Consider the following 13,011-nt stretch of genomic DNA (forward strand, 5'->3'; position numbering starts at 1 on the left):
AGACTTAACTGAGCCTTTCTCCCACACTAGTTAAAATAAACACACCTTATAAAAAATTAAAAAAAAAAACAACAACACACCTTTAAAACATGTATCAATTGTTTCTTTTTAATTTTAGGTTTTACAATTTCAGTACTTGGTGTCTGCCAGCCTGGCCCTTCCTAGGATACACTGTTAATCTTGTAACAAGATGTGTGCTTAAATGTGCATGAGATCCAGATTACAACGATTAATTAGCCTCTTGTTTATAAAATGATTTATTAAAACAATTAAACTATATTAAAGAAACAAACCTAGCTAGCTCCAATTACTGAATCTTAGCAACAAAAAAGGCATTAGAAATCCACTAGTCCAACCAACATTAAAGATGGAGAGACTTGGAGGAGGTTAACCAAAGTGCAGGCCGAGAGTCAAAGAGACTAAGTCCAATGTGCCCCTTCCACCTTGTCACTTGCCTTCACTCCAGTTATTTTTTTAATTTAAATTCAATTAGCCAAGGCATAGTACATCATTGGTTTTTGATATAATGTTCAATGATTCATCAAACTGGGCGATGGGCATTAAGGAGGGCACGTGATGTGATAAGCACTGGGTGTTACACTCCACTTCTTATTACAAGAAATCATAGCTGAATTTAACCTTATATTTACTTGACTAATTCAGATGCCTATCTTGGAATTCCCCTCTTGGAGACTGCTACAGATTCAGCGATTTTATGCAAACATGGCTTCAAGAGCTCTTGCAGTGTCTCTGTTTCCAGATTCAATTATTTAAAGTTTCAAATTGCACTGAGTTTGGGGACATTCCATATTCAGCTGAGAGCAGCGGTTCTCAAACTTTTTGGTCTCAGGACTCTTTTAGTTTTGAAAATTACTGAGGACCCCAAGGAACTTTCATGTGGATTATATCTATGGGTATTTATCATATTTAAACATAACTGGGAAACTGTTAAAATATTTAGTAATTTCATAAATAATAAAACAGCCATTAGATGTTAACACAGATCACCCACTTTTAATGAAAAGTATATTTTCAAAACCAAAAAAGGTTCAGTGAGAAGAACAGTACTGCAATTCTCTTTGACTGGTTTAACGGCAGCCAGTTATGGTCACATATTTACTTCTGCATTCGATCTGTTGTGATATGTCATTCTGGTTGAAGAATAGGAAGAAACATCTGGTCTCATATGGGGATGACCCTGGGAACCTCCAAAAGGGTCTCTTAGGGCCCCTTTTGAGAGCTGTTAGCTTAGAGGATGATTCGTATACTTTCCCTTTTCACAGCCGGCTGAAAGTAATTGCACAGAAGTTTTCATTCCCTTCTTTTCCACAAAGCAGAAATAGGAATAAAGAAAAAGCAAGAAAGAGCTATGCAGGGCTGCACATGGCTGATTGTGTTAAAAATTTTTTTATCTTTCCTCTCCCAGCTGCCCCATAATTATAGGTTCTTTCTAGTCTAAAGGCAGTAACCTTCCAACTTACGCTTAAATAAAATTGTGAAACAGCCTCTCTCTTAAAAGGAGTTCTCAGTAAAACCTTAATAATAGCTGCAGATCATACCTGCTGAAATTGCACACTTGTTTTTTCTTTTGGAAACAGGGTACACAGAACATTCTGAACACAAAATATTTTAAAGAGACAATTCTGCATAATATTTAAACAGTGTTTATAAAATACATATTTTTTGTTTGAAATACACTGAAACTGGTTTCATAATACTCTTTTTAAAAAAGATAAAGAAAAAAATCAAAATCTACTTACATAAAAAATAAGATCAACATTGATTTTTGTGAATACTGGGAATTATGAAAATACTACAGTCGAAACCTTCAAAGATTTTTTAGTAATTCAGCAACATCTCAGGGTCCAAAAATTTAATTAATGGAGAAACAGCCTCAATTCTTACCATCCACAAAATGGATCCAGACAACTGTTCAAACTGATGGGACCCACTCCATCGAGATTTCACTGTGGCTAGACCAAAATCACCTATTTTTACTGTGAGGTCTTCATGAAGAAAAATATCTGAGGTGTAGTAAGTAAAGGAAAACAATAGATCTCATTTTCCTAGCAAAGCAAGCATTATAAAAATTTTACGTAAGAGATCTAATTTCTAGAATTCTGTAATATGATTTTTTTTGGTAAAATTGATATTCCTTTAAAAAGTACAGTACTTCATACTTCCTCTTAAAGTTAATGAATATGTTTTTAAAAATATGGTTCTATTTAGCCTATGTGACCTGCTTTTAAGATTTTTGGGGCTTGAAATGTGGTAGGATGAGGTGAGATGCTTTCCTACCTATGTTATGGGAAACCCTGAAACTTTCCCACTAGATTTTAGTAACACAGACCCAGATATGCTTTTGGCACTGCTGGGAAAGCTACAAAGATTCTTCATTGGAATGAAGTTGGTTGGCAGACAGGGTCTTGATCTGGGTTTATGGAAGAAGAAGAAACATTATGTTTTTCTCACCTCATTGTTACTAAGTTAGAACCTGCAGTTACATCTCAACTACTGCAGAGCAGCCTCAGAGCACTGAAAGAAATGAGTAGACAGCTATCCATTTTATGGTGCTGACATAATGTAAGCACACAATCATAAGAGTCCTACTATTATAAAGACTTGGTAGATTGTTCAGACACCAAAAGCATGTTGTAGTATCCTGCTTTACTATGCTCTCATGCAAACCCGTTCATTAATTTTTACATTATATTGAACTTAGCATGAAAACTGTTTTTACATAATGTGAAGACAAAATGCAGAAGAAAAATCAGGATGTTTTCAAACTTCGCAGACAAATTTCAGGAAGGATACTATTACTCTTGAGGTCTCTGTGGATGATTGACTTGGCGTGTAAGTAACTGAAAAACAAAACATCATTTTAACCTGAGTAGGGGTAAAGACTCTGGCCTCAAAATCTATAGAACATCTTTAGGGGTGTAAATAAAGACTTATTCAAAATCACGATACAATTGCAAACTGTACATTGTGATAACCCCTTTACATAAGAAATCTTAAAATAAACTGTAAATGAATTTAGGATTATAGGAACATATTACTATTATGGTACAGCCCAAATCTTATATTCTATTAAAAGACTTTGCTTTATCTTTTACTATTTACCAATACAAACCTTTCACTCCAGGAAGCCTATTTATCCATGTCCTTTAAATATACCTTGATTTTTAATCCCACCTCTGCGATCAGTGCTCCCCTGCCAAACCCAACCCCAAATGAGCTTTCATTCTATTCTCCACCTATTCACACCTATCCTTTAAGACTGAACACACATTCTAACTCCTGAACAAAGCTTTGCCATGATTAACTCAACTGAAAGTGATCTTTCACTGTTGAGTTATATCGTAATTATTGTAATGTTGAGTTATATCGTAATTATTGTAACAGCCTGATTCATCTATTTTTTTTCCTATGCCTATGGTTCGCTTTCTTTTCAGAATGTAAACTCCACTAGAGTATGAAAATGTGATTGGTAATTTTAAAGGTAGTATTATACATTCTTAAAATAACTTCTTAAAAATATGAAGGAGCTTTACCACACATGTTAATCATTTAATTAGTCTTACAATTAGTTAATAATGCTCACAGTAAATAATCCTGTTGTTGATTAGTTTAAAATAGTGTATTATAAGAGAAAATTAAATAATGCAGAATGAAGTAAATTTCCAAAACAAGTAAACAAAAATAGTGAGGAGCAAACTTGCTATATATAATGTCCACAGTGAATCTACCTTAAAGTCAATGATAAGTTTAAATTATCTATGTTACCTCTAAAAACTGCTTTAGTTGAGTTCACTGAGGGTAAAAGCAATGCTTAGTTCATTTCTGTTTAATCTCCAGTGCCTAGCACAGTGCCTGGCATATGGTAAGTATTCAACACGTCTGTTGAATCAACTACAATGAAATGCATATAATATCCTAGTCAAAGTTATTTTTCTTCATTTAATACTGGAAGGAACAGATATATGAAACATCTAAAATTTGACAATGACCATTAGGAAATAAATTTTGCCTTAAATGACACTTTATATATCAAATGGTATATAACCAAAATTATGTAAAACACTTAAAAATCAAAGATTCATAATAATTAAGCTTTATTTATACTTCCTCATCTTCATGTAAACTTCCTCATTCTCCCAGACATCAAGATTTTGAAACTTTCTTCTCAGATAAAATTTTCACTTCAAATGACTATTGATACAAAGGAACCCCTTCTCCTCCAATTACTCTCTTACATCACTGTTTATTTCTTCCACAGCATCTTCCACACTCTAAGACTCTCTTGTTGTCATGACATCTGAAGCCAGTCTTGCCCCACTACATCACATGGTCTCTCTGAGGTTGGAAGAAAATGTGATGTCAGTTATAGGACTCGTTTGCTTAAAAAGTTCTGCAGTGACACAGAATGGTACAGATGGAGAAACAGGGGCCTCAATCACAAGCTTTTTCAAGATGGGGAGACCCTGTCCCCATTAGAAGAAAGGGGGAACAAATGGTCATGGTATCTGGTGGTGGTGCTCGGTGCTTTGGTCAGAGATGGTATTCAGTGCACGGAACAGGTGTTGGTCTTTGAAAAGAGATCCTGTCTCCTTTAAAATTAAAAACAGCAATAAATGGGTGGCAGACATGAATATATGGAGGCATGATGAAGTTATAAGGGATGATAAAGGTGTTCTTGATGGTGTCAATCTTTTCAACAAATATGATACAAAGAAATATAGCAAGAATAAGGTAGATAGCAATTAACTAGAGGGTTGAGGAGAAAAAATTTCTGACCAGGAAAGTACTAGATAATTAGCAAGATATGAATACCATTATTGAGTTAGGGATATAACCTTAGTAGAAGCTGGATAGCATAAATCTATTATAGGTTAAAGTTGTATATAGCTGCCACTTGAAATAGCACCACCTTATCCTTGTGTAATCCTTTATTGTTTACAAACTACTTTTCTAACTTTTATTTCATTTAATAATTCTCTTTCTGTAACATCTCCGCAACAAAAGCAGTGAAAAAGCAGAAATCCAGGTCTATATAATGGATGGTTCGAAAGAAAAGGTCCTCAAATTCCCCAGATGGAAAAATGGAATGAATTATCATACCCCGTATCTCTACATGATATAATGTTCCAGAGTAATTACTACCCTATATAATTCTATATAGGCTGACACTAAAACATAATTTTCTAAGCACCAATCAGTTATAATGAAAGCTGCCAAAAGACACATAACTGGTTGAGGGTAGGGAAGGGAACAAGAAGAAATTAACTTTACTACAGATGATACAGAAGTGTATCCATTATTAAGGGCAATTAAAGTGGAGCCCCTTCTTAACTTTTCTAAGATGTTAAAGAGAACCTTACAGGTTTATAAAAGCAGCAGGAAAGAAAAAATATGCTATAAACCAAATGAATACATATCCTCTTTATAGGCTTCTCTTAGGTGTTTCTTTCCTTGAAAAAAAGTATCCACCTACAGAATCATTTAATCTGAAAGCTGGGCAATCATCTAGGTAAAATCTGTTCTACTTCTTTCAAGTTATTATCCAAGATTCAGCTTTTTAACATTCTTTTTATAGCTTAATCTGATGCCCCAAGAGTAAATACAATACTCTAGATTTGATCTGATCAACATAAACTAGAGTGACTCTCATCTTTATTTTCTCCTTGAACGTAAAACCTAAAACCATGAAACGCCTAGAAAAAGAAACATAGGTAGCAAGCTTTTTGACAATGGTCTTGGTAATGATTTTTTTTTTTTTTTGGATTTGATACCAAAAGCAAAGGCAACAAAAGCAAAAATAAACAAGTGGGACTACATCAAACTAAAAAGCTGCACAGCAAAGGACACAAACCACCAAAATGAAAAGGCAACCTACACCAAATGGGAGAAAATATTTGCAAATTATATATCTAATAAGGGTAATCCAAAAAATATAAAGAACTTGTACAACTCACTAGCAAAAACCCCAATCTGATTAAAAAACAGACATTCTTCCAAAGAACACATACAGATGGCCAAAAGGTGTCCAGCATCACTACTCATCAGAGAAATGCAAATCAAAACCACAATGAGATATTGCCTCACACCTGTCAGCATAGCTATTATCAAAAAGACAAGAAATAGCAAGTGGTGGCAAGAATGTACAAAAACGGAAACTCCTGTACACTGATGAAGGGAACATAACATTGGTGCAGCCACTATGGAAAATAGTGTGCAATTCCTCAAAAAATTAAAAACAGGATTATCATATGATCCAGCAATCCCACTTCTGGGTATATATCCAAAAGAATTTAAATCAGGATCTTAAAGAGACATCTGCATCCTCATGTTTATTGCAGCATTATTCACAATAGCAAAGACATGGAAACAATAGTGCCCATGAATGAATAAAGAAAATGTCACACACACACGAGTATTGGGCAGCTACAAAAAAGGATATCCTGCTACTTCCAACAACATGTATGGACCCCGAAAGAATTATGTGTAATGAAATAAGTCAGAGAAATACAAATACCATATGATCACACTTATATGTGGAATCTAAAAACAAAACAAAAATCAAATTCACCTTCATCTTCCTTATGGTGGGTTAAAAAATTTTTTATCAGCCATTATTCTGATTATTATGGCAGCCATAGTCACCGTACTGACTCCTATTAAAATTACATTCAGTTACAAGCCTACAGAGTTGTTCTTGCATTGCTGCAACAAAACAGTTTCCCCATCCTATATTTGTATGTATCTCTCTCTTTTTTGGAGTTGGGTAAGATGTCATATTTTATAGACATGGCCTATAATTTCAGCTTATTAAAATTTTAGTTCTCACTAAAAAATAAGTTTTAAAAGACCAGTGTGCTAACAAAGCCCTCATCTAAGTTATCTGTAAATGTGCCAGTCATATTCAAGAAAGAAATGAAACAAAAATCTTCTAGCTTAGTAGCTTCAGGTATGATCAATACACAGTTATGAACCTAGTTGAATTCTCCATGCATGTTGCATCTCTCGATCTTATCCTCAACGTTATCCTGAGAAATATCATTCAAATGCCTTGCTATAATTCAAATACTATGGCTACATTCGCCATAGTATTTGCCTGGTTTATCAGTCTAGTCTATTTACAACAGCCCCAAGTGTCTCTCACTTAAGTTTACTGTTATTTTCTTGTATTTTCAACCGTTTCTAAAACCGAATAACTGGTCCACATAGACATTAGCATTTCAGTCCTCTTTCACTAATACTACATGATTTCAAAAAGTTCACCAGACTTCACACAGCAAGTTCAATCTCCCCTCAGACACCTACAGAGAATGTAGCAGCCAACTGGACATGACGGTGGTGACAAGATGATATTTGATCCAAGCAGTTTCCATTATAGTCTCCCTTCTACTTTGATGCCCTCTACTCCCCTCATAATCACAATGAGAAATGTGAGCAAGATTGAAGGGAATGACATTCTGCTACTCCTCTGTAGTCAATAATCATTTAGAACAGTTAAAATCCCTAAGAAGTGAAGTTCACACATTAGTTGTGATCCAAAGTGGCCTAAATTCTATTTTTAGAGTTTTCAGTTTCTTTTACTTTTAAAAACCAAATTTATGAGGTACAACTTGCATACAACACAGAATGCACCCAATTTTATGTACAGTTTGAGTTTTGACAAATATATATACTTGTATAATGACCAGCCACAATCAACATGAAGAATATCCATCACTCCCCAAACTTTGCTCATGTATTTCTGCAATGAAACCCTCCTTGGTTCAGGTAACCACAGATAATGATTTCTGTTACTAGAGATTAGTTTTGTCTTTTCTAGAATTTCATATAAACAAAATCCATGGCTTCTTTTGATCAGCATAATGATTCTAAGATTCACACACTGGCTGCATGAGGTATTGTGGGGTATGGATACACCACAACTTAACCATTGACCTGTTGGACATTTGGGTTATTCCTCATTTTTGGCAATTTTGAGTAAGATACTACAAACATTCAAGTACAAGTCTCTGTTGTTGACTTATGTTTTCACTTTCGGGTAAATAAGTAAGATTAGAGTTGCTCACGTGGCAATTTTAACTTTAAAAGAAACTGCCAAGGTGGTTGTCCCATTTAAGATCCTTACCAACAGTGTGTAAGAGTTCTGGTTGCTCTGCATCCTTGCCAATACTCGGTATAGATGGTTTTGACTATAAGCATTCTAGTGAGTGTGCAGTGGTGTCTTGTAGTTTTAATTTGCTTTTCCCTAATGTCTAATGATGGTGAACATCTTTGCATGTGTTCATTTGCCATTCTTATGCCTTTTTAATAAAGTACTCCAATCTTCTGTCCACTTTCTTGTTTGGTAGTTTTTTTTTTTTTTTTTTGGAAGATTTTATTTATTTATTTGACAGAGAGAGACAGTGAGAGAGGGAACACAAGCAGGGGGAGTGGGAGAGGGAGAAGCAGGTTTCCTGCGGAGCAGGTAACCCGATGCGGGGCTCAATCCCAGGACCCTGGGATCATGACCTGAGCCGAAGGCAGACGCTTAACGACTGAGCCACCCAAGCGCCCCTGGTAGTTTTTCTTATTACTGAGTTGTAAGAGTTCTTACATGGTTCAAATACAAGTCTTTTAATCAGATAATGTATCTTGCAAACATTTTCTTTAAATATGTAGTTTGTCTTCTCATTTTTTTAAAACAGTGTCTTTCAAAAGGCAAGTTTTAAATTTCGATGAAGTCCAATTTATGAATATTTTCTCATACGATCCTTACTTTTTGTGTCCTAAGAAATCTTTGCCTTTTTTTAGGCTACAAAGTTTTCTCCTATGTTTCTTCTAGAAGTTTTAGATTTTCAGCTTTTAGTCTTTGATCCATTTCAAGTTAATACTAATGTCTGTGTCCAGTAAGGGCAAATGGTTTATTTATTCTATATGGATGTCCAGTTGTTCTACTAATATTTGTTGAAAGGACTGTCTTTTCCACACGAATTGTGCCTTGGTATCTTTAAAAAAAAACTGACCCTTCCTTCCCCCCAAAACAATTGCCCACAGACCTATGGATATATGTGTAGGCTTTCTATTTTGTTTTTTTGATTTATATGTCTATTCTTTTTTTTTTTAAAGATTTTATTTATTTATTTGACAGAGAGAGACACAGCGAGAGAGGGAACACAAGCAGGGGGAGTGGGAGAGGGAGAAGCAGGCTTCTTGCCGAGCAGGGAGCCCGATGTGGGGCTTGATCCCAGGACCCTGGGATCATGACCTGAGCCGAAGGCACACGCTTAATGACTGAGCCACCCAGGCGCCCCTTATATGTCTATTCTTATGCCAGTATCACATGGTCTTGATTACAGTGGCTTTATACAAAGTTTTGAAATCTAACATGAGAACTTCAGTTTTTTTCAAAATTGTCTTGACTATTCTAGCCATTGCATTTCCATATAGATTTTATGATCAACTGGCCAATTTCTACAAAAAAGTCTGCTAAGATTTTGATTGGAATCACAATGAGTCCACAGATCAATTTGGGAAGGATAACATCTTAACAATATTGAATTTCCTAATTGATGAATATGATGTTTCTATGTCTTTTTTGTTTCTGAGGTGGGAACTCCATTAGACAGGGTATAATCCCCCTTCGGAAAATAAGACCTTCTAAAGTTTTTGGCCTAAAAAACAAAAATAAAAGAGAAGGTATTATAAACATGCAATATCAAAACCATGTTGGGTACCTGGGTGGCTCAGTCGGTTAAGCATCTGCCTTTGCCCCAGATCATGATCCCAGGGTCCTGGAATCAATTCCGGCATCAGGCTCCCTGCTCAGTGGGAAGTCTGCTTCTCCCTCTCCCTCTGCCTCTCCCCCTGCTTGTTCTCTCTCTCTCCTTCACTCTTGCTTGCTTGCTCAAATAAATAAAATCCTTAAAAAAAAACCCCACAAAAAACCCCATGTTACTCTTCATAAAAATTCATTCTCAAACATTCACAAGTCCAAAATCAGAAGCATAATATTTATTTATTTATAAGAGCAAGGTAGCTCAATGGAGGAAAGGATAGTCATTTCAACAAATGCTGCTGGGATATCCATATGGGGAAAAAAAATCTTCAATCCTTACCTCATACCAAACACAAAACCAATCTGAATTGGACTTAAGACTTAAAACTAAAAGCAAAAACTATGAAATTTTTTAAAAATATTTTTAAATATTTATTTGACAGAGAGAGAGAGAGCACAAGCAGAGGGAGAAGCGATGTGGGCCTCAATCCCAGGACCCTGAGATCAGGACCTGAGCCGAAGGCAGATGATTAACTGACTGAGCCACCCAGGGGCCTGAAAAACTATGAAACTTCTAAAAGAAAACGGTATCTACCACCCTCATGTACACATACAGCATTTTAAAGTTTTCAGGGTATTTCTGCATCACTGAATTTCATAACCTTCATGTTTTTTTGTGAGGCAAGCAAAAAGGCAATAATTCTACTTATGTTGATGGGAAAACCAGAGCCAAGAAGTACTTAAATGACCTAACCAGAGAGGTGTAGTGAAAAGGGCATGGGTTTTGAGCACACAAGACTTGGGTTCGAATTCCAACTACATCACTTACTAGCCATATGACCTTGGGTACATTACATAATCCCTCTTAGCTTTAGATTCCTAACCTAAAAAAGGGAGGTAATAATGATCTTGAAGGGGTTCTTTCTTTTAACACATGTTTAGTGAAAGCCCCCTGTGTACTAAGCAACAACTGTTCTAAGTCTTGGAGATAAAGCAGAAAATTCTCACCCCAAGGTGCTCACATTTTAGTACAGAAGACAGAAAAGAAAAAAGATGTATCAGTAGAATATATAGTATTCTGTAAGTGGGGGGCAGGAAATGTTGAGTTGCAGGGGGTTGTAATTTTAGGGCAGGGATGGCCTCTTTTCAAGGGACCTTTGGATTAAAGATTGGAAGGAGAGGAGGGAGAGGAGGCAAAGGAACTAGCAAGGGCAAGACCCTAAGCAGGGCCCATATTCTAATAATTGCAAAAGGGCAAAGAGAAATAAATGAATTGAGAGAGGTAATAAGAAAGCAAGGAGGGTTGTCGTGGTGGTTACTTTGAGGAAGTACTATTGTAAGGACTTTGACTTTCTTTCTGAGTGAAATGTGGGACAGTGGAAGGGGAGAGGAGCAACATAATCTGAGCTAAGTCCCCAGAAAAACATTCTGGGTGCTGTGTTGAGGATAAACTGAAGGTGGGTAAAGGAGGAATCAGGGCACTAATCCAGGCAAGAGATAATGGTGGCTTCCATCAGGGTGAATAGCAGAATAGGTGATGAGAACTTGTAAGATTCTAGATGTACTTTAAAAGACAGAATGAGGGGCACCTGGTTGGCTCAATCGGTTAAGCATCTGCCTTCGGCTCAGGTTATTATCCCAGGGTCCTGGGATCAAGCCCCATGTAAGGCTCTCCACTCAACGGGGAACCTGCTTCTCCCTCTCCCTGTTGCTCCTCCTGCTCGCTCGTGCTCGCTCTCTCCCTGTCAAGTAAATAAATAAAAAATCTTAAAGAAAAAAAAAGGCAGAGTGAACAGGAGTTTATAATAGTTTGGTTGTATGGTGTGAGAAAAAGAGAGGAGTCAAAATAACTACAAAATGTTGACATAAGCAGCTGACAGAACAGAGTTGCCAGTCACTGAGATGAAAGGAATGCAGGAAGAGTAGGCTTGAGGAAAAAGGTCAGGTCCTCAGTGGGAGACATACTAAATTTGAGATATCCATTAGACAATCAAGAGATGTGGAGGATACAGTTGGATATGACAGTTTGGAGTTCAGAGGAAATGAAGTGGCTGGAGACTGGCATATAAATGGTAATTAAATGGTATTTCAAGCCATGAAACTGGATGAGATCACCAAGGGAATGGAGATTCCTGGAGGGTTCCGATATTTATAGAGGGTAAAGAGTTGAAGAACTAGCTGAAAAGGAACAGTGACTAGAAGGAAAACCAGGAGAACACACTTTAAAGCAGTGCTTTTCAAATTTTGACATGCATACAAACCATTTAGGGATTTTGTTAAAATATAGTCTCCAATTCAGTAGATCTGGGTGGCACCTAAAAGGCTCCCAGGTGGTACAGACACTACTCAGACCAGATTCTGAGTAGCTAAGGATTAAAGATGGGTTTCATTGGAGAAGGGTGTGATCAACGGCAGTACAAACAGATGGAGGACTGTGAATCTAACCGCTGGATCTACTACGAGGTATTTCGGTGGAGTACCAGAGCAAAAGCCTGACTGAAGTGGGGGCCAAGATAAAAGGGGAGAAGAGAAATTACAGAGTGAATATCAACAACTCTTCTGAAAAGTTTTACTGTCAAGAAAAGAATGAGGTGATAGCTTGAGTGGGAAATGGAATCAAGAAGGGGACTCCACAACTTTTTTATTATGAAATTAAGTGTAAAGACTGAAAAGAACAGTACAATAATCGCTCTACGCTCTCCACCTAGATTCAACAGTTGTCAACATTCTGCCAAATGTGCATTATAAGAAAGATTTATTATATGTTCTAAAAGTTTTTATTTATTCATTTATTAAACAATCTCTACATCTAACATGAGGCTTGAACTCATGACCCTGAGATCAAGAGTTGCATGCACTTCCAACTGAATCAGCCAGGCACGCCAAGAAAGATTTTTTAAATAGGAGAAAATCCGGTAGAAAAGGAAAAGCTGAAGATGAATAGGGGAGATTTACTCAAAAGATGTCAGTGAGTAAGGGAAAGAGGATGGGGATCCAGCACACTAAATGCAAGGGATGGCTTTCACTCTTACTACTAAGCCAGAAAAACAGAGCATGAATATAGGTGGGTAGGCAGATGTGGTACGTGATGCTGATTTTCTCAATGAAATGGCAAGCAAGGTCACCAGCTGACTGTTCTTGGAGGAGAGGTGTTGAAAGTTTGAAGATAGAGAAGGTAGGACATCGTCTAGGAGAGAAGAAGAATAAACCATCTTAAAAAAAAAAAGTATGGTTGCTGT

The 13,011-nt window shown here is 36.5% G+C and overlaps 1 protein-coding gene across 10 annotated transcripts in view; it reads right to left on the minus strand.

Moving 5' to 3' along the window:
* Positions 1–13,011, minus strand: part of BRAF (B-Raf proto-oncogene, serine/threonine kinase) — a 181,759-nt gene that overhangs the window by 18,025 nt on the left and 150,723 nt on the right. For all 10 annotated transcript variants that reach the window (XM_027573135.2, XM_035723191.1, XM_027573137.2 and 7 more), the window contains 2 exons: positions 2,815–2,861; positions 1,906–2,024 (listed from right to left, as the gene is read on the minus strand). In XM_027573135.2, the coding sequence (XP_027428936.1) occupies positions 1,906–2,024; positions 2,815–2,861 (166 nt within the window). The remainder of the gene's footprint in view (positions 1–1,905; positions 2,025–2,814; positions 2,862–13,011) is intronic.

This window comes from Zalophus californianus, chromosome 12 (assembly GCF_009762305.2).
Source record: "Zalophus californianus isolate mZalCal1 chromosome 12, mZalCal1.pri.v2, whole genome shotgun sequence".
Lineage (NCBI taxonomy): Eukaryota > Metazoa > Chordata > Mammalia > Carnivora > Otariidae > Zalophus > Zalophus californianus.